This window comes from Panicum hallii, chromosome 7 (assembly GCF_002211085.1).
Source record: "Panicum hallii strain FIL2 chromosome 7, PHallii_v3.1, whole genome shotgun sequence".
NCBI lineage: Eukaryota > Viridiplantae > Streptophyta > Magnoliopsida > Poales > Poaceae > Panicum > Panicum hallii.
The window spans coordinates 35,963,609-35,984,708 of record NC_038048.1 but is presented as its reverse complement, the minus strand read 5'-3'; the positions used below and the strand labels follow the sequence as shown (position 1 = coordinate 35,984,708).

At 50.6% G+C, this 21,100-nt stretch overlaps 2 protein-coding genes across 4 annotated transcripts; one reads left to right on the top strand and one right to left on the bottom strand.

Annotated features, from left to right (window-relative positions):
• Window positions 1-10,567: 10,567 nt before the first annotated feature.
• On the top strand, window positions 10,568-14,029 carry LOC112901717 (two-component response regulator ORR1-like). Its single transcript, XM_025970685.1, has 6 exons — window positions 10,568-11,189; window positions 11,449-11,507; window positions 12,255-12,332; window positions 12,428-12,498; window positions 12,930-13,143; window positions 13,283-14,029. Exons 1-6 carry the CDS (start codon window positions 11,060-11,062, stop codon window positions 13,430-13,432), a joined length of 702 nt encoding a protein of 233 aa, XP_025826470.1. The 5' UTR covers window positions 10,568-11,059; the 3' UTR covers window positions 13,433-14,029.
• A 616-nt stretch (window positions 14,030-14,645) lies between these two features.
• Window positions 14,646-20,860, bottom strand: LOC112900187. 3 transcript variants are annotated; one of them, XM_025968964.1, is made up of 12 exons: window positions 20,611-20,859; window positions 19,643-19,783; window positions 19,389-19,559; window positions 18,759-18,841; window positions 18,436-18,634; window positions 17,602-17,723; window positions 16,856-16,922; window positions 16,732-16,782; window positions 16,546-16,598; window positions 15,878-16,088; window positions 15,630-15,800; window positions 14,646-14,989 (listed from the first exon to the last, which is right to left on the bottom strand). In XM_025968964.1, exons 1-12 carry the CDS (start codon window positions 20,695-20,697, stop codon window positions 14,897-14,899), a joined length of 1,449 nt encoding a protein of 482 aa, XP_025824749.1. In that variant the 5' UTR covers window positions 20,698-20,859; the 3' UTR covers window positions 14,646-14,896. The 3 variants fall into 3 exon arrangements, with proteins under 3 accessions (XP_025824749.1, XP_025824751.1, XP_025824750.1); XM_025968965.1 differs by lacking the exon at window positions 14,646-14,989 and adding an exon at window positions 15,051-15,385 and having other exon boundaries at window positions 20,611-20,860; XM_025968966.1 differs by lacking the exon at window positions 20,611-20,859 and having other exon boundaries at window positions 19,656-19,783.
• Window positions 20,861-21,100: the final 240 nt, after the last annotated feature.

The window sequence follows — 21,100 nt, the reverse complement described above, 5'->3', positions numbered from 1 at the left end:
CATGATTAGTGGATGTTACTGTAGCATCACTGTGGCAAATTATGGATTAATTAGCCTCATTAAATTTGTCTCGCGAATTAGCACCCTATGCAAAAAGTTTTATAAACAGATTTTATTTAATACTTCTAAATAGTAAGATTTTCTTTGATGTGATGGGTCTAAAGTTTAGAGGGTAAGAAACGAATAGCCCTAGAAACCTCGCAGTGTACTCTCATGTTGTGTTCAGCTCTGCCTTTCATGCGCTATCATGCTCCTGCAGCCATCAGTCCATCTATGATCTATCACTGTAAAATTTGTTCTCTTGTGCAGATAATTTCGATTTTTTTCACTTCTTTGTTGTGCGTATATCAACATGTTGCCAAGCTAAAAGATGCAGGCGTGTCCATTCAGAGGAGAGATGGACAGGACATCTGTCCCAAAAACTGCCGTTGCCTACGGATCGGCTGTCCCTGTCCACAAGGCGGGCAAGAAACATCGTATTTGTTGCTGTCACATGTCCACAATCTCTCAAGATCCCCGGAAATTCGCCGGGATCCGTCGACAGCGACTGCGGCAGCATCCACCGATCCAACCACCGCAGCAACACGCGGCACCACACGCCAGTGGCCCAGGACACCGGGGGGGGGGGGGGGGGGGGGGATAGTGACAGGGTAGACCGTAGACGCCATGATGCTGCTACTGTATGTTCCGGCATGCGGGGTATTTCGCCTGCCAAAAAGACCATCTGTTTCGCCGAGAAACCCATCATTGCCAATGGACCATGCCCTTCATCTGTTTTTTTTTCTTCTTTTATTTTTCTCTTATCTGGAATGCATCAGCATGAGAAACTGCTGTGTGTTGAGGCTCTGACCTTTGATTATGTTTTGTGCCCATTGGGTCAGGTTCACATTATGTTGAGAAGATTTTCGCCGACGATGCTCCCTCAATTCTAAAATATAAAGCATTTTATTTTATCAATTTATAGAGAAAAATATTAACATCTAACGCATTAAATAGATAAATTATAAAAATATATTTTATATTTGATTTGATTATTCTTATTTGACACTCAAAATATTATTATTTTTTCTATAAATTTGAACATAGGACAAACCAAAATATTTTATATTATATTTTAGGACGGAGTAGTATATTGATATCAGGCTGCAGCATTGCTCTGCTTGCTTGCCTGCCTAGTTTTTTATAAAAAAAGATTTGCCTGCTTGCCTTGCCTTCCACGCGAGGGCAGACAGCCAAGCAAAAGATCCAGGCAGTTTGTTGTCCTCGAGTTGGAGCTGGCCTCCATGCTTAGCTTAGGCACTAGGATATTATTAGTCCTTTTCCTCTTTCTCCTCGCTTCCAGTTTGAGCCTACTGCAGGTTTTTCCAAGGGGTCGTTATGATGAGTACATTTCCTTCAAAGTTCTGCTGAATTCCATCATTCAAAACTAAAATTGCAACCAGGCTACCTTGACCAACTTTTTTTGGTCAAAAAATATCTTTCAATATATTGTTTTATATCCCAAACAGAACTATATTCTTTGCAATTCTACCCTTTTACATGACAATCATAACCGTGTACCGGCAACTGAATGACCTCGAGGTCAAGTGCTCGACCACGATGTAACTGGAGCAGATTTCGAACCTTCATGCATCAGCCGCGGTAGGAAATCTTCCTATGCCGAGCGTACGAACGAGGCCTGCTGTACGGTCCGATAGGTGGTACCCCACCCCACGCCGTGCAGCGCGGGATCCGGCGGAAGATCGCCAGCGAGAGGGATCATCGACGCATGCCTGCTGAGCATCTCGGCCGGCACCGGCACAGCCATTGCTTCGAGCCTTCGACATGACGAGCACGGCGCGTGTTACAGCAGCGCCGTACTCTGCTTGTGATCGCCACGGCGTGCCGGCGCGGGCGTCGCCGGTTGCAGGATCCAGCGGAAGATCTACGCCTGTGGAGAAAAGGAAAAAGGAAAAGGAGGAAGTGCCATCCTGCCATGTATAGATCCTGTGGACCCCGAAAACCCTGACGGGCAGGCCGGACGGACGGGAACAGACCGGCACCGGCAGGGGAACAAAGCTGCACCGTCACAGTAGCGCCCCAAGCAGGCATCGACCGACCTCAATCCTCATGGGTGTGATGCGCCTGTCCTCAGATCGCCGGATCCTTCTCGCGATCCGCCCGGCGCCGGTGATCCGGCGACTCGGACGCGATCTCTCCCCGCTCCCCCCACGGCGGCCCTGCCGCTGCCGGCTGCCGGACCCGCTCGTACGTACGCCGGTCGGCGTCGCTTGCCGTCGCTGCGCAGGATCCCGGGGGAGTAAAGATGGCCCCATCCCGCCCGTTTCTTCGGCGCTTCAATGTGCTTTCCACTTCCACCACCCGGCCCCCCTCGCGGCTGCGGGCTCGGCCTAGTCGCCGCGCGCACGGCGCCACGGCCCGTGCGGTGCCGCCTTTGCCACCGACCAGTACGTGGCCGAGGTTTTCATGGGCGAGCCGTGCGCCCGCGTACGGACGTACGTGACGACGGACGGGCACGGCCGGATGCGGGCAGGGCGCCGGCGTCCACGCCACCTTGTTCCGCCGTCTGCAACTCTGAACTCTGAAGCCACAATTCGTGCCACCATCACTGTCTGAGGCTGCTACTAATCGCCGTTGCCTCGCATGCGCGTACGCTCAGCCTCATCAAACCCTGGCACAGCGTGATTCGCAGGCAACAGGTGGGGCATGGTGGGCGCTGCGTGTGTATAGTTGTTGCAGCAGGTCAGGTTCACAATCGACGGGGTGGAAAGAAAGAGGGATCAGTTTCGAGATCTCTAGAGATTGTGCTCAGGTCAAACGGCGAGATCTCAAAGCGGCAAAGGTTTCGATGCTCTGTAGTAGCAGCAGGGGTACCCTTTTAGAAGGAAAAAAAAAATCTGGTGTATGTTTATGATGCCCCGATGCAGGGCTTGGCACGCACGCACGCATGCATGCATGTGGCATCGATTAGGGCACCTTTTTGTGGAGAGCAATGCCAATGGAAAGGTCTAAAGGATCTCCCATTTTTTCCCCTTTTGCACAGTACGCCATTATATAGCTCCTAGTACTTCCTAGACATGGAAAAGAAAGGATCTGCCTGCATCGGGAGCTTGTGACATGGAAAAGAGTTTACCCTGTTGTCCAGCGTAATCCGTTTGTTTGTCCTTTTTGTTTCTTCTGGAGCACTCAGAATTCTTTAAATCGCTGAATAAGATTGCGTTCACTGTAAAGTGCTGACACCCGATCAGCTACTCAGCGGACTTTTGCGGTCCGTGCTCACTGAATTTCTCAGCAACAGTCTTCCAACGCACTCGTACCTTCTTCAGCAGAGGGCCCTGAAATTTGAACTTCACGTCAGCGTCAAATTTGTTACCTTGTGCAAATAACTCGGATGGCATTACTTTCCTGCGCAATTTGTCAAATCTTAGCATGTTGATTTCCAAGTAGAAAGATGCAGCTAGAAACTGAAAGTCTGAAACCTTATCTGCCACGAAAACGCCGTTGCTTGCAGGGCGAACGGATCGGCTGTCAACATGCCGGCGAGAGACGACAACGTTTTTGTTGCTGTCACACCCCCATGATCTCTCGAGATCCCCGGAAATTCGCCGGGATCCTTCGACGGCGACGCCGGCGGTGGCGTCTACCCAGCAACCGAAACATCGCCTGGCCCACATGGCAGCGGCTCATGCGAGGCAGCCCACCAGACACGAGCAGAAAGGGGGAGAACAATGGCAAGGGAGACACCATGATGCTTGCTGCCCCTGTGTATCCCGGCATGTGGTGGTGCCTCACCTGCTGCCGGAAAAGCTTGTGTATCTTTTTTTTTTCTTTTTGAGAAACCCATCGCTCTCAGTGGACCATGCCCTTTTCTTTGTATTTATTTTCTTTCTCTTCTTCTCTCTGTGGCGGTGGCACGCATCAGCATGGCAATGGCACTAATGGCAACTTTTTCTTAATGACAAGCTCCTCAATCGTCCATCACTTTAGTACTAGTTTACATGGTCGAGTTAGATTCTGTGTCTGTGGTCTGTGGAGAATGTTTGAGCTTTGGTATTGTCTGTTCTCTTTCTCTGCCCCCTTACTTGGCCTTGGTCCAGGGGAATGGCTGGTTCACTGGCAGGGTTACAGCCCATGTGAGCAAACCAGACTGCGCGGCCATCATGCGAGTAGTAGTAGCATTTCTGTTGCTAGTATCTATAATCTATGCGGCCATGAGTGCATCTACCCTGTGAGAAGATTTTTGATAGCTTGATACTGGGGGGCAGCATTGCTTTGCTTGCTTGTCTTGCCTTCCACGCCAGGGCAGGCAGCCAGGCAAAAGATCCTTGCGGTTTCCTGTCTTGGAATTGGAGCTCGCCTCCTTCCCTAGCCGTACTAGGCTGCAGCACTAACAAATTACAATACAGTAGCAAGTCAAGTAGCTACCGGGAGTAATGAACAACCTACAAACAAAACCGCAGCTATGCAAGGCAGCAACAAACATAAATGGTCAGACAAAGCCAACCACGTTGCATTTTTTTTTTGTAACGAACAACCCATTGCATAATTATGGTGGACAAATCTCACTTACAGACAGTAAATAGGAGTACACCTTTTCTTGCAAGCGTACAGTACAGATGAAACGCTGAGCAAGCAAGTGCACCGCGCGCGTCCTGGTGCTAGCGGCCGCGCAGCAGCAGCTACCTACCTTCATTGACACCGGCAACTGCCAACGCGTACGCACGCCTCTTCCCTGACGCTCAAAGCCACCGTATCCGGCAAAAGATCGATCACACCAAACGGAAAGGAAAAGGCTGCCAGGCGCCATAAATCAGATCAGAAAAGCAAGCTCGCTTTTTTATCCACTTTTGATGATAATATCGAGGTTTTCAATTAACCTCGAGATGCAGTGCTCGATCACGATGTGCTTCGTGTCTTTTTTTTGTTTGAAAAAAAGAGGGAGGAAAGATAGGGTGTTCACCGTGCAGCCGGGTACTGTAGCTTTTCCGTTCAGGCAAGTACTGTAGTTTTTCCTCTGTGAATTTTCGCCCGTTCGTTTCTTTCTTTCTGTAGCTTTATCAGCGCCTGGAGCGTGCGAGCGAGTCCTTGTGCTCCTTTGCGTAGAATCAGCTGGTGCTGGTCCGCATGCTGGGCAAGCTGAGCCGGGCGCTGGCATGTGGCATCGCTTCGACATGTGTACCGCACAGTACAGTGGCAGCGCCGTACTCCACTTCAATTACCTCCCCCAAGAGATCGTCAAAAGCTGAAACCAAGGCGCCCGCCGTGGATATCGGATACACATACCACCGCTCAGAAAGGGATAAACTGCAGCTCTGCCAAGTGGATCTCGTGGACCCCGTGCCCGGAGCAGCAGGGCCGGCCGGCAGGGCGCAGGGAGAGCCGGACAAAGCTGCCGCGCCACCGTACCCGCCGCGCCGGGGCGCGCTCGCTCGCCACCAGACCAGCCAGCCCGCGTCAAGGATCTGACTCTGATGCGTGCGCCTGCCCTCAGATCGCCGGGATCCGCCTCGGGGATCCGCCGACCCGGACGCGCCGCGCCAACCCACCCAGACTCCGCTTCCGTGCCCGCTCGTACGCCGGTCGCAGTGCCTGTACGCCCCCCGCGGCCCCCCGCGGACCGAACCCGCCGGTACGCTGGTCGCTCGCGCCGCGTCCGGATCCCCCTTCCGGCCTTCCCCCACCGACGCCGGAGCGTACCGCCGGATCCCGGGCAGTCTGTGGCCCAGCCCACCACTCCGGTTTTCGGCGCTTCAATGCGCGCGCGTGGCCGTGGCGTGGGGGCATCTGGAGGAGAGGAGAGGGTCGACCGGCCAGGAGATCCGGCGGCCGCTCGCCGCGGTCGGGTCAAGCGACCGGCCTCGGGTTCCCCTGCCCGCGGGAGGACGCGAGCCGGGGTACGCTACGCTGGCTGGCTTTGCCGCCCGGCTTCGGTCGCGCCCGCGCACGGCGCACGGGCACCACGGTGCCGGACGAACGGCACACGGCGGCGCTACTGCATCGGGGGCACGGTTTTGGCCTGACACACGGGGGAAGATGGCACGCAGCTGACGAATTATCAAGTTCGAAGCAGTTCGCCTCAAAGTTTGAGCCGCCCGATCGAGTAGTACTTCCACTAGCCCTCTAGCAGCAAACTTAAGGAAATTAGCCTCACTGGTAACAGTTTGCCTGTAGTACTCCTGAGGTCGATTTCATTGTTGATTAGGCACAATGACAGTTTACTTCCCAGTAACAAGTCACTAAGCCGAGAGCGTTAGTGCCTCGCGCCCATTCTAGAAGACGAGGGTGACCTTAGCTACGAACGACGACCAGGGGGCCAACCTGGAACTGACTCTGCTGAGCCCCGTGACGCGAGAGCAATGTTGGAAATAACTCCGCTATTAGCTCCGCTATGTCCACTAAACGGGTTTTACGAGATTTAACAGCGCTAAATGTTTGCTAAAGTGGTTTTTGTGGGGATTTAGTAGCACTAAATGTCACGGTGCAAGTAGATTTTAGTGGTGTGATTTCTCAAAGACACAATCAAAAGAACCGATAGAAGTAAATGAATATGGTATGGACCGTAGCATGGACACCGTTGGGCAGTTAGGAGATATGCTAGATTTTATTTTTTGGTGTTAGACCAATAATGATTATATTTTTAAAAGTGATTATTGATTATTTTATCATTTCGTTAAGTAATTTAGTTTTCGCTGTAACCCGTTGTTATAGCTTTCTATATAATTTTTAGATAAAACTGCCGCTAAACTTTATAGTCCGCTGTTTACATGCTTGAGAGGAAACCTAGGCGGCCTTGTTGGTGGCGGACTGGTCCCTGGTGGTCCGGCGAGCTCGCGGGAGAGACAGAGACGACAAGAAGCGAATCCACGAGGCCCGTGACGACGTGTCCACCTTCTCCGGGCGGCACAGGACGGTCGCCCGGGCCATCCACCCGCTCCGTTCCATCAAGGATCTCGCCGAGATCTCCCGGCGTTTGGAACACCCCCCGGTACCACCCTGCCAGCCGCGCAGATTTGGAATTTGGTCGCTTCTCCCCATCTCCCGATCAACGCTCGGCTCGGCTCGGCTCGCCAGAGACCTCCGCTCCTCCGATCCGAACCCCATGGGTCTGTCTATCCACTACTCTGTACGGGGGGTGCCCGGAGGCGCGAGCGACCAATCTGTCCCCGCCTGGACTCCGTCCGCCACTCCGAGGCGCGAGCGTGGCTTTCCTCGAATCTCTCTGTAGAGACGCCAGCCGGCACATCGTGAGCGTGTGTGCCCGTGTGGCGTCGGACTCCATGTCTCCATCTCCATCGGTTTCGATGGACTTGCTGGTAACGATCTGAAACCTAGCGGTCTCTGTGAATACACGGCCATGGCTCTTCTTCCCTGTTCAGTGTCTGGGCCAGCGATGCTGGGAAGAGGACGAGGGAGCGGAGGACACCGTGTATGTGTCCATCCGTCAGAAAGCTGCGCGACGCATGCACTCCATTTCCTCGTAGGATCTCTCGAGTATACTGGATGGAGTCATGCAGGTCAATTCAACTATGGGTCCTCCTGCTCCTGCTCCTAGTACTGAACACCAAGTCACCAACAACAATTAGTGCTGCTGATACCCCTCTGTGGTCTGTGCAGTAGTGGATCCGCCGGCTACCGGTGGCGGCGGCCATGGAGCTATGAGATGCCATGGATATGGATAGTGCACGGAAGGTGTGGCACTGTAACAGCGGACGCCGTCTCTTCCTCCGCCTCGCTCCTGGCTGGGGCTCTACGGCGCCGTTGGGCCCCGCGGGCTGTCCGTAAGATGCCGCTCCAGCTACGCGGGCTAATTTGCGGAGCTATGCGGGTTAGCCCAACGGGCATGCGGCAAAACCCGCCCGTCTTGCAAGCCTGCTTTTGTCCCTCCTCCGCCGCTCCCCCATCAACGAAAAATCTCTGCAGGGGATCGGATCCCACGTAGTACGCGCGATCGTTTTCTCGGGATTTCCTGACGGGAAAAATCCTGCCGCCCGGCGATACGATCCCGGGAACAGCGACGTGATCTTCCGCCCCCCGCTAACAGTGCCGGCACCTCCTTTTCTTTTCTGGTGACGCATTTCTGTTCGGAGAACCATGCGATCCGGGGGCCGGCCCAAAATCTTGGATCGGCCGCAGTGGCGTCGTACACGCATCGAGCTCTTTGCAGGCCAATCCATGCCTCGCTGCCTCCCCTCCATCCATCCCATGCTCGTCAGCTCCAACAGGAACTGCAACTCCGTCCAGCGTATCGGCAGCCAGCAGCGCCACTGATGCAGTGCGGAACGAGGGGCCGGGGGCATGGTCGCTGTGGGCTGCCGAGCAGATTCGCGCCCGGGGCCGACCTACGTACGGGTTCGTCGATGAAAGGGTCGGTCGGTCAGTGTTGGGGAGATCCGCCGCGATCGTTGAAGCCGAATGGCGAGATCCCGGAGCGGATCAGCGGCCTTGACGCCCGGATCGTATGCAAATCTGTCCAGTCAGCGCCAGCGGCAGCCACGCGCTCACCGCGAAACCTGAATACTACGTATTATTTTATTTTCCTCGTGTATTTTTTATTTAGGCCGCAAACAGTGCCATCACGACGGGCGTGAAAGCCATAGTAAACACGAGCAGCTCATTTCCTCCGCCGCCCTATTAACTTCACAAACAGTGCCTGTTTTAAAGGAGGACAGAGAGCCAGCTTGCACTACGTACTTGCAGCTTCAGAAGCTAAGCCGCTTCGCCCTCTACTTCCACGTCTCCGTTTTTTTTTTGTTATAAAACAATAACAAACTTGTATTCAGACCTTGGATCTTTAGATATTTTTTTCCTTCTTGTACAGTTTGGAGACTCGACAGTCTTGGTACAAACAAAGTCTACAGAGATGTTCCGCTGCTCCATGCATGGTCCCAGGAGCAACGTTGCTGCGGTCCACGCGCTCACGCGATCGGCGGCAAGAACGCATTCAAGGCCGCCGCCGCGTACCGCCTGGCTCGACTCGCCGCCGCCGCCGGAGATTCCACTCCCCCCGCAAGCGTCCGCGCGCTCGCAGCCAAACAAAACGAGAGCTAGCTCCTCCGCCAGATACGCACACCTCGATCGGCGCCGCTCCTCTCCTGGCCCTCGACTTCAATCCGCGTTTGCCCGCGCCGGCTGGCGGCCGACGCGGCTGCTGCACCTACGGCCGGACGGGCAGGGGCCCTGCCCGTCTTTGCATGCATGCTCGTACATACAGCGCCACGCGTGAACCCGGCCGCCGTACGCCTACGGGCAGATCAGAGCCCCGCGCGGCGGCCTCGGGGATCGCTGCGCTCGGCCAGCGCTGAGGCTGACGCCACGCGCTCCAGGTTGCTGTTGTCACCGGGCCCTGCATGCATGCACGGCGTGGTCTCGGCGCGCATGGCTGCCCGCGACGGCTTGTCCGCCTGCGCACGAAGGGTAGCGGAGTTACGGCGGACGCAGCCACCGCCGCAAGCCCCGGCCAGATCTCACGCTGCTGTTGACGCCGCGCGAGCCGTACGCTCAACAAGTGGTCCGCCGCTGGCTCGTGATCGTCCAACGCAATCGTATTTGACGATCGCAGCGGATAGACCCGCGGGTCCCGTACAGATAGATGTTCGGTATTCAGACGGGCAGGCTTTGCATCAAACGAAGCCGCGCCCCCATGCACGTAGCAGGTGCATGTATTGAAACGGTGCTCCTCCTCTTATTGAAACGTAGCAGGCGCGGTGGTCGGTCACTGCCGCCGTATCTCGTATCATCAAGTCCGGCTATGTTCAGGTACGCCGGCGTCAGGGGAGGCAGCCGCCGGGGGATGCCAACAAGGGGAACAACCATCCAAAACGGCGGGATCGATGCGATGGCCTCTGCCGAGCGAGCGATCTTCGTAATCTCCATGGACATTTTGATAGCTCGCACCGGATCATCTTCAAATCCGAGGCCATTTTCGCGAGGAGATAACCGTGCAAAAGATCTCGTCAGATCACACGGGTTCGCTCGAGGAATCAAACATACCCTTGGCAAGTCGCTGTGCCTTAGAATCAAGATACAATCTGAAGATGGAAGAAAAAAAGATACAAGAAGCAACGTAGGAAATGCCGCACACGATGCTTACATACTCCCCGGACCCGAGACCATGCTTGTTTACACGGCGCAAGTTGCCGCCGCGCCGGGGCAGATCAATCAACCAGCGCCGGACGGGGCCGCTCCGATCGCTTGAAATGGCAGCCGGATCGAATTCGAATCCACGTGCTGCCTTTTTTTTTCCTAGTCCCCCGCCATATCTAGCTGCGTGCCACCGTGAAAAGAAGCCCCCCGCCCGCACGCTAGGGGTCGCCGTCGCCCGCTCCCACGAATCAAATCAAATCGCACTCTCAGATGACAACTCTATTTCTTCTCCAGCAGCCTCAGCGGTAGCGGTTAGGATCAGCCCAACCCGCGGCCGATTTCCTATTTGTTTCCCCTTTCTTTTGGCGCGTAATCTTTCTGGCGATAGAGGAAAAGGAAAGAGAAGCCATGGAGAGAGAATGAGAAAAGAGACGAAGATGATGAGAGGGAAAAAAAAAACACAGAGGGGAGAGGAAGAAGCGAGAAGCGTAGGAGTGGAGTGGTGTGGAGAGATTCCCCGACAGCAAAATCTAGAGGGAAAAGCAATCCCCGTGCCCCGCGAGCTACCACTCCCGCGGGTCCCACTCGGCGGTGGGCCGGGGGCGGGGATGGGCCCCGCTCTCCTCGCTCCCTCTTCTTCGTCTTGGGGTTCGGGGCTCTCTCCCCGTCTCCCGCTCACACAGACACGCCTGCCTGTTGCCTGACACATGCTACAACCTCCCTGAGCCCTGTCCTGGCGAGCCCTCAGAGGGTTGCCGCCTCCTCGTCTTCCTCACCCCCCCCCCCGCCTCTGTGTGTGTGTGTGTGTCTTCCGCCCGGTCACCTGTGGCGTCACGCTTTATAAGAGCACCCGACCGGCAATCCCCGTCCTTACCCACGCCACGAGTCGAAAGCTTTTGCCCTTCGCTGCCGCTGCGCCGGTTGGGGAGGAAGAGCAGAGGACGCCGAGGCAGAGGAGGAGCAGGGAGAGGTTGAGATGGCAGTAGGAGGAGGAGTGGAGGTGGAGGAGGGGGTGACGAGGGTGCTGCTGGTGGACGACTCCCCCGTCGACCGCCGGGTGGCGCAGCTCCTGCTCAGCAGCGCCTCCTGCGCCGGCTCATTCCACGGTCAGCCCCCGCCGCTCTCAGCTCAGACCTTGCCCTGAATTCTCATCCTCGCTCGCTAGCACTGCCAACCCGAATAATGCTTCCTCTGCTTCCGAACTCTGAAACTCCTATGCGGGCAATTGATCGCATAGTTCGAGCGATTCATTTCTGGTTTCCATCTGGTGTCACCGTTTACCGTTCATTCATCGTGGTATCTCAATTCGCTGGTGTCACTGCTGCTCTGCAAGACTCTAAACATCTCCTGCAATTTCCCGTGCAGTCATCGCCGTCGACAGCGCAAAGAAGGCCATGGAGTTCCTCGGCCTCAAGGACGGCAAGGTAACACGACCAACCCTGCCCGGCCTCACATCGATCGCCATGCTCAATTCAGTTTCAGAACACGGATAGTGTAGTAGCATTAGCATGGCAGTATTAAAACTACCAGGAAGCAAAGGCACCCGGCCGGCATCCCATCCCGTGGCGGGCACTCCACCGGGCATGGGCGCCTGCGCCACCTGTCGGCGACCCGCCGGCCGGCGCCGCGCCGCCCAGCGCCCCGCCGTACCGTACGGGCCACGCGTTCGCGTGCGCGCATGCTCGCGTGACGGCTTCTGTTCTCCGCCCCTCTTTTGGAAGCAAAAGGTCACCGCTTTTCATGGCGGGCAAAGGAATAAAAGAAAAGAAAATTAACCCTGCCGCCTCTCACAGCCACAGACCGTAGCCTGAAGAAAGCTGTCCTGTTCTAGTTCAGTGCTGCTGCTACTGCTACTCCCCTAACATAATGCCCTGCTTAAGATAGAGCATTAGTGGCCTGATGCTGCATTACAGGCAGTGGCACTGTTAACACTGACTCGACTGCTCATTGCCCTGTAAAAGCTCGGCACGGTAGGGACAGTACAGTGTGGGTGTCTGCGCTGCACTCTGCAGTACAGACTCCAACGGAATCCTGTTCCTCCCTGCCTTTTGTTTCCCTACCTTTCTTTTCGCTCCTCCTTTTCCTTTATTTCTGTGCCTCCAACAGTTGTTTAATGTACCGGTAGGTAATACGTTTTGGCTAAAGCTAATAAGCCCGTGGCGTCTTCGCAGGAGCAGGCCATCGACATGGTGCTCACCGACTACTGCATGCCCGAGATGACCGGCTACGACCTGCTCAAGGCCGTCAAGGTACTGCAGAATCGTCACTGCATTGTATGTGTAATGTGTCTGCTCCATTCCTGCATTCGGTGCCGATCTCACACGCTGCAAACCGAACCTCGCAGGCGCTGAACCCCCTGAAGCCGATCCCGGTGATCGTCATGTCGTCAGAGGACGAGCCCCAGCGGATCAGCAGGTGAGCCTTGTAGCTCCTGTTCTCCTCTCCTTCCAGCATCAATCAGTTCTTGTGCAAAGTTACATTGAGAAAAGGGGAAGAAAGAAAAGAGGTGCCTTTGTTGAGGTCCCTCTGAATGCCTGCGCCTGCTCGAACAGTACCGGTGGGTTAAAGCCCAGCCCTTACAAAGCTCGCCGTAGTGTGTCCCCGGTGCCTGAGCAGTAGTCAGTAGACATTCACTCGGCCCGTGACTGTACCTGGAGGCTGTAGTCCTGTACAGGCCTTTCTCCTATTATGGGTCTCCAAGGACGGCGGCAGGACGAGACAAAGATTTCGCCTTTGCTCGGCGCATTCATGCACGATCTTGGCCATCAATTGCGCAGCAGAACTGTAGTACGATCCTGAAGGCAATGCGACTAGATTGTAACGATTTTTTTTTCACTCTGAAACAGATGCTTGAGCGCTGGTGCTGAGGACTTCATCGTGAAGCCCCTGCAGAGCAAGGACGTGCAGCGCCTCCGGAACTGCTCCACCGGCAGGCCCAACAAGGGCTCCCCGCCGTGCGAGTGCGACGCCGCGGCCAAGAGGAAGCCGCTGGTGCTGCCGCCCTCCGCCGCCGACGCGTCGCCGTCGGGACGGCGCGCGAACTTCGCCGGAGTCGCCATGGTACGTCACTGCCACGCCCCAGATGCTTCGTCACAGGCTCACACTTCACAGCACAAGAGAAAAGGATAAAAAAAAAATCAGTTTGCAGAGACGCTGATCGCCGATCGGTTTCACTTATTGTTGCCGTCTCTCTGTCCAGGTCCTGCACTCGTCGCGCGTGGAGCTCTCGCAGTACTTCCCGCTGCTGCTCAAGCTCGTCGTGTTGGTCTACGCCGTGCTGTGCGTGGGCGAGCTCCTGCACAGATGGTCATCGCGCGGCGGCTGCTCGCTCGCCCTCTGGTGCGCCTGAGCAGCGGCCAGCCGCAGTGCAGGGCCCAACAGGAGACTGATGCAAACCCAAAGCTCTTCTCCTGCAGCCTCTGCTGCACCGATCACTGGACGTTTTCAGGCTCCAACAGCCGCGGAGATTTTTAGCTAGCCTTAGTTTAGGTAGATTGTTTGCTTTGAGATTCTTACCGGGGTTTTGACGATGAGCCGGACATGGTGGCTGCTTCGTGGCCTTCGTTCGGTGGGAGAGACATAGGGAGGAGGAACGAACCCCTTGTATCCTTGTACAGAATCAAAATGCAGTGCGTGATCGATCTGAGCAGGTGCCTGGCGTCCTTTTTGGCCTGGATCTTGGGGGTGATACGCTGATGCGACACCGGGGGGCGTCTTTTCCTGCCTTTAGTCCTGGTGATGGCAACTGCTCACCGGTTTTGTAGCTCAGACGATCGGATCCCATGAGAAAGAGGGCAACACAGGTTGACTAGATGTAGCACCAGATCCTTCTGATGGGGAAAGGTAGAAATAGGTACCTCCCAACTCAATGATCATGATGTTTATTACTTCTGTAAGATTGAGCTGTGGAATTGCATTACCCTTCATTTCATTGTTCTACCTGTTAGTATCCTCTAGTCTTCCTCTTGTTGAGGTGCAAATTCTTTCAGTATGCTTTTCTTGTATCGACCCGAATCATGCTGGAGTGCTGGACCTTAATGACATTATTAACATGATACTGGCAGTATGGCACAAAAAATGAGAAGATGTTCTGATTTTAGTAATGAAAGCATCAACTGTAAAGTAAAGTAGCAGAAAGTGTGAGACTGATGAAAAAGTAACAATAAATTCTTTGGTCTCTACGATTTCATTGGTGATGCTGCTGCACACAAGAGCAGTCAATCTGCACCGCAGAGACGCATCAGCCATCATGACTTGACGCCATAACAGTGCAAGTGTGCAACTATTGAACCGGAAACAGGAGAAACAAGCTTCACATTTAAGGACGCTAGATGTAGTGGTACTTCAACAATCTGCAATGAGTTTGGCATTTGGACGGCGAAAGGTACATTGATTAACAACTGATACTATGCAGATGGCAGAGTGGCAAATGAGGAGCAGGAAAGATTCTTGCCCGGCATCTAATAGTGACTCCACAAACTGGAATAGTTTTGGAATAATTTCTACAAACTGGTTGTAAATATTCACGCAAAAATACCACAGCTGTCTCGCGTGCAAGAAAATTTCCAATACGCAGATGTGAGTTGGATGCCACATCTGAACTACATGCTGTCTTGGAAACAGTTCAGACGTGGCACCTCAGAGGCAATGATTTCAGATTTAAATCTCAAATATTTACATTCCAAGCAATGTACAGATGTGGGGTTCTTTGACTTCAACAATATCAGCTCTTTGTATTCCTACTTTCCTACTTCGCTATACAAGATTCTAGTTCTATGATACAGTGTGCAGAGCAGCTAGTCCTTTCAATGTTCTACTTGTTATCCTCTTGTTCAGGTGCAAATTCTTTCAATATGTCATCCTTGTATGGACCAGAATCATGTAAGACCTTAATAACATGCTTAACCTGATATTTACACAAGAAAAGAGCATTATTCAGTAAAAGGAAGGCAGGCAGGCAAAACATCTATCAGAATACACTGTATTTTCACATTTTTTAAATTTTTGATCCGCGTGACATCAGATATATGCCATACTAGTAATATCAGCATTTGCGCATCACTAGGAGGACAAATAGAACAAATCATCTAGCTACCGGGGGAAAAAATATTGTGCACGTTTTGAGCACCAGCAAACATTGATTAGCATTTAGCTCCAAAAAGTGTGGCTGATGACGGTAACAACAAATTATTTTCATACACAAAACTCATAGCTGTGCGACGTGTACAAATAGGGGGTGGGAAAAAAGGAATGCTATGCAAGTTCATTGGTAACGATACTGTGCACATTGCTACATATTGACCTGAAAACAGGAAACCAAGTTTCACAGTTAAGGATGCAAGATGAAGTACTCAACCTGCAGTGAGTTTGGCATTTGGACGGCAAAAGGTACACTGATTAGCTACAGATAATATGTACTCAGATGGCAGAGTTGTAGATGCGAACAAAAAAAGATTATTGTCAGGCATACATAGATTGGAACAGTGATACAGCAGTGCTCATGGTTTTGGCGGGAAACTGGTTGAAAGTATTGACACAAAAAATACCTGAGCTGTCTCACGTGTAAGAAAATTTCCAATAGCTGCCCCAAAACCAGGATCTGAGAAGTAGTGGCAGCTGTAAGTTGTCACTGGGAGGTAACCACGCTGGATCTTGTGCTCTCCCTGAGCACCTGCCTCCACCTTACCCAGGTTTAATTCTATGGCTGCTTCAATTGCCTGGACCGAGTATTTCCATAAGCGAACTAAATAATGGCGTTTTCAGGATTATATGGTTCCAAAGACGTGCAAATTACCTGATAATAACAAGCTTCAAAATGCAAGTTGGGAAAATAAGCATCTGGCAGGCATCCCCATAGTCGACCAAACAGCGTATCGCCTCCAATAAGGTTAAGAGCACCAGCAACAAGTTTATCGTCATTTTCAGCAACAATAAGCATCACATTGTCCCCCATCTTTTCTCCTAAGAGATGAAAGAATTCCCTCGTCAAGTATGGTCTGCCCCAGCTGCAAAGAAAAATAAGCTATGAGGGGAAATACAGCAAGCAAATATTACTGCCAAACAAACTCCACACAATCCGTACCTATCGAACAAAAAGAAGTGCCACAAAGTGAGTGATTATGTTATGATTATTCTTAAAACTTCATCTCTTCGTATCCAGGTAGAAGCCTATGTGTTAGCCGCTACATGCAGCTTATCAGTAAACTTCAAGCTCCAATACTTGCTTTTACTACTTTCTTGCTTTTATTACTCTTAGTTCTTATTAGTTATTACACGGTAGCACACTCAAAATATTATTCCTTTAACAAAGTCATTCATGTCTAATAAAGTGGGCGAATAAGAATGGTGCCGGACTATGATATATAGTAAAATAGTAATGCTCACAGAAGATGGACAGCCATTTCAAGAACCCCAAGGGAATCATATAATGTTATGTATCAAATGAGGAATGCAGAACCAAACTGATTATCAGTTGTGTTACGGTAGAATTTATAGAATGTGTCCCAGTGGCTGCCCTGCAATGTAAACGAAAACAACTATAAGTTGCCCAGAAAGCAACAAAGCTAATAAAATATTGGTGAAAGAATCTGACGGTGGGAAGGAAATGAATGGAGTGACAATAAATAACTATCTCTGCCTGATAATTACCTTTATTTCGTCTCCACGAAGTCGCTTCATTTGCAAATTTTGAGCAGGAATCTGGCAAATTTTATAAAAAATTATCCTCAATTGACAATCACATTTGAATCAACAAGTCAAAAAGGAGGAAAACCTTTTTACGTTCTTGTCTGATATTCTTCCTTTTGGGCTGCTTCAAATCCATCAGAAACTCATCAAAACTGAAAAAGGGGTTAACAGAAAGTATCAGACATATAGAGATATTACAAGAAACTAGTTAACCAGAGCATGTACACTCAGAAAGTTTTGCAAAATCAATATATCAGCGCAATTATTCCATCAAAAAGTTCACAACATGGAAAGTCCACTGTTTTAAAATGGTGGTACACGCACCTCTAGATATGTTTTAGCTTATATGTGTTCTCTTAGCTACAGCAATTTGTTCAAGACAAGCATTTTATTTTGGCGCTCATACAGGAAGCAACTAATCAAAATAAGCAAATAAGACATCATAGCCTACAAAGAAAGTCTAATCAGAATGCTAAAATTTTCTGGCTCACCATTATTTCAAGATAAACTAGTACATCAAAAAATGGCAGAGAGTATATAAACAACCGAGTGTCATGATTTTTACGAAACATGTGAGGTTAAGGAAAAGAAGAGAAAAAATGACTGGACTTTAGTGTTATATGTACTGGAAACTGTAGATGCACCCAAGCTGTGAGTTTGTTTGTGGGTAGATCCATTAAGCTTTACCAAAAACTAAATGTTCCATCCAAGTATTAAAAGGGGCATTGGCCCCAAGTTACAGTATAATATGGTTATATCTTAGAAGTCCCACCTTCAAGCATTGAACCATCCATAAGGAAATGCTAGTAATCACATCTTATATTAGCATACCTTTTGTAATTCCGATTTCTCCAGTGATATTGCAACCCAATTCTTTGTAACAGCCCACTATCCTTCAGTTTGCTGAATTCACCTTCAGATGGAAAAGTAATATGCAATGATGACACATTCATCTGAAACGCAGCAGAAACCAAAAGATTTAATTAGTTCAATACGTCCAAAGGTTGTCTCCTCTAGAGCTACACAGAAGTTATTAGTAAATGAACATAGCAGCTCTAAAAAGTTATTGCTACTTCACATATACAAAAACTTAAACCAGTAACACCATGAAGAGAAATGATTCTAAAGAAAGCCATATCTTGAAAACTCTAATTACTTCATCGTAGACTTATTGCCACCAGACAAATTCAGTAGTGACCTAGTGCAGATTTGGGAACTTTGTAGCTGCAAGCAGACAACATAGTTCTTCTAGTTCAATGAAGCAGACTTGATATAAATTGTACATGTCAAGAGAAACAAAATGAGAACAAATGAGTCAAGAGTCAAGAAATGGCGGGTCCTAGAGGATATCACAATGCCATATGAAATAAAGAGCTGATAGGCGGAAGCGGAATTGATTTTTTTTTCTCGAACAACACAGGAGAACTGCGTGTCATTTCATTTAAGGAAGAAAAAGGGGGGAGTGCAGAGGTTAGAGAACCTCAGCACTCAGTACAACACACACCAACGAACTCGCCAATTAAAAAAGAAAACAACCCAAGAAAAAGGGGGAAGTGGAATTGATTAACAGCAGAACATATACATTATAAGATGTTTGTTATAATTCAGCATTCAAGCAAATTACTACCAAACCAATACTTGCAAAAAAAATCCTAACTCTGATACCTTGGTAGTCAGGCCCTTCAAACCTTTGACTAGTGCATCAAAAACTTGATCTCGGTATGGTGTACTTCGAAGTAATATTCTTTGGCCAGTTACTGGAGTAAATGGCACACAAGACTGGAGCTTTGGATAGTATTCAAGGCCATAGCTGTAGTAAGCTTCTGCCCATGACTGATCAAACACAAACTCTCCTCTAGAATGGCTGCAAGTTCACATTACTGTTGCTCAGCCATTGAATAAGATGAAAGGAGCATACTGTACACAGCAAGTATTCTGTTAAAGATAAAAGGAAAACAAGAGATGATATTCTGTTAATGATGTTAAACCTTTTCAGGTAAAGTGGAACAACACCTATAATATGTCCAGTCCCATCCCGTGCAACAACATGGAAAGGTAACCAACCTGTTTCCTGAAATTAGTCGAGGAGGTAAGGTCTCAAAGGAGGTCCATAAGATAATAAAGTGTGCAACCATGCATACTAGTACAGAACAAAAGCTACAGCTAATCGTTGTCCAATCTACGGGAGTAAATTTCACAAAGACAGTAACTTATTATGCATCACACTTAATCATGTGGGGGCCAGGCTAAGCACATGGAACAAGCAACTCAATCGTCATAGGTAACACATAAATTTGTGATTCATCAATATGTCTGGCAACACTGCAGCACAAATCTGGTCCGCTGTTCTGTTCTCAATTAAATGTGGAAAATTTATTGTCAACAACAATGTGCACAGCATTACAAATGTTTGTAGTTGGCTTGAGTGCTTAACAATTAAAACTGAAATGCCATTGTACGATTCAACAAGAAAACTAACCTACAGGGCAAAGGAAAATACTCACATCAATGCTTCAATAAATTTACAAATGGGTTAGCACAGATATCACACTGTGAGTGTGAGGTGTCCAACTGTCCATTCTCAGCAAGGAATCAACAGTAATGCTTCATGTGCATACCTTCACTGCAGAACCAGATTCCTCCAAGCTTGAGAGAAATGCATGGGTAAGGAAGGGGTTGAACTCTTCAGGACCAGCTGGATCACACGCACAGGCATCCCAATCCGCAGCAGGAATGTCCATGATAGAAGAAGCAACAGAAATAGACACCTCACGTGGTTTTGCACCGTCCTGAAACAAAGTAATGATTAAGGTAATCATGAATTAGGTGCATAGATCCTGGAAACAGATTTCACCCAAGAAACACAAAACACCTCTGAGGCTGACCCTGAGAGTGTATATGATTCAGCAGGAGGGATCAATTCACGTGTTGTCGTGTCTCCCCTAAACCACCCAAACAGGGCATTGACCTTTAAGCGTGATGTTTGGTAGCCCAGTTTCAAAGGTGGATGTCCCTGCAAACGAACATCACTGGAGTGAATAAACTTAACTTTTAGAATAAAATTCTGTAGCAGTATGAACAAACATTATACACAACAGAAAATAGGCAGAGAAAGGAAACTAAACAGATGCCAGAATGGGCATAAACCTTATCGTTAGTGACCAAACTCATTCATGAATAACCTGGGCAGTTTGCAGCATTAAGTGTAACACATGCTAAAGGCACACACATGCGGTGTGATATATCCATTTCTCTCCTAATTATTGAAGTATGACCCAAACCTTAGAAATGGGCGAATTATGGACCCACTGGTCAGTATATGCTACAAGCAGATATCATGATTTCCGTGTATACCATATAGCCATATACTGAAGATCCAAACCATCAATTTGGCCCTTCAGTAAACACATTCGCACATTTGATCCAAACTATTGTTACCATCTTAATCAACCTCCAAATCAAACACTCACAGTGAACATGTAATTCAACTATACTGTTTCATGTTAATTAGATCCGGATAATCAATATTAAACTAGTTCCCCTAAATGTCCCATCGTCTCCCGCTGCTTCAGGACGAGGTGCAGCGTTCAGATCCTACAGTGCCGGGCGCCCACTGTCCGCGGCGCTGGACGGGGATTCCATCAACGAAATTACAGAGTTCCACCGTCAGAATACGCGACTCTACATAAAATCCCAGGAATGAATAGGACAAGGCCCCCGATGGAATCGGACCAAGTCACCGCTCACAAAACAAGCACGCGGCGCAAACGAACACTAGGCAAGTCCGCAAGTAGCTGTGCGGTGGCAAGGGCTGGCGACAGGGGGCCAACGAGCACTCACACGGCGGCGGAGGCGAAGCGGGTGGCGAGGGGCGGAGGGGAGGACGGTGGGGGAAGGGTGCCGCGTCGCCGCCGCCGGGGAGGCCATCGCTTGCTTGCCCGCGCGCCGCCGGCTCGCACCAGCCTCCGAGCGCCGAGGAGACACGCAGGCTTCGGCAGCGTGCGGTGTGACACTGACGCCTGGGTCCCGCCTCCCGCGACCCAACTAACCGTGGTGTGGGTGTGGCGCTGTGGCCACGGGCATTTGTGATTTGTGAACCACGAGACTGCACGAAAATGGAAGCGTGCACGCGGCACCAAGGCCACAGAGGATCAGAGAGGGGTGTGCCGTGGAAACGGCTGCCACGTGGCAAGCTGCGCAGCGAGGAAGTGCTCTGCTGCTGCTTTATCTTCTCGATTCCATTTCGATTTCCTTTTCAAAGCTCCTCTCTCCACACGCTTGGAGCTTGGAGGACAGATGCATTACATCGCCGTCAAATATTAGAGCGGAG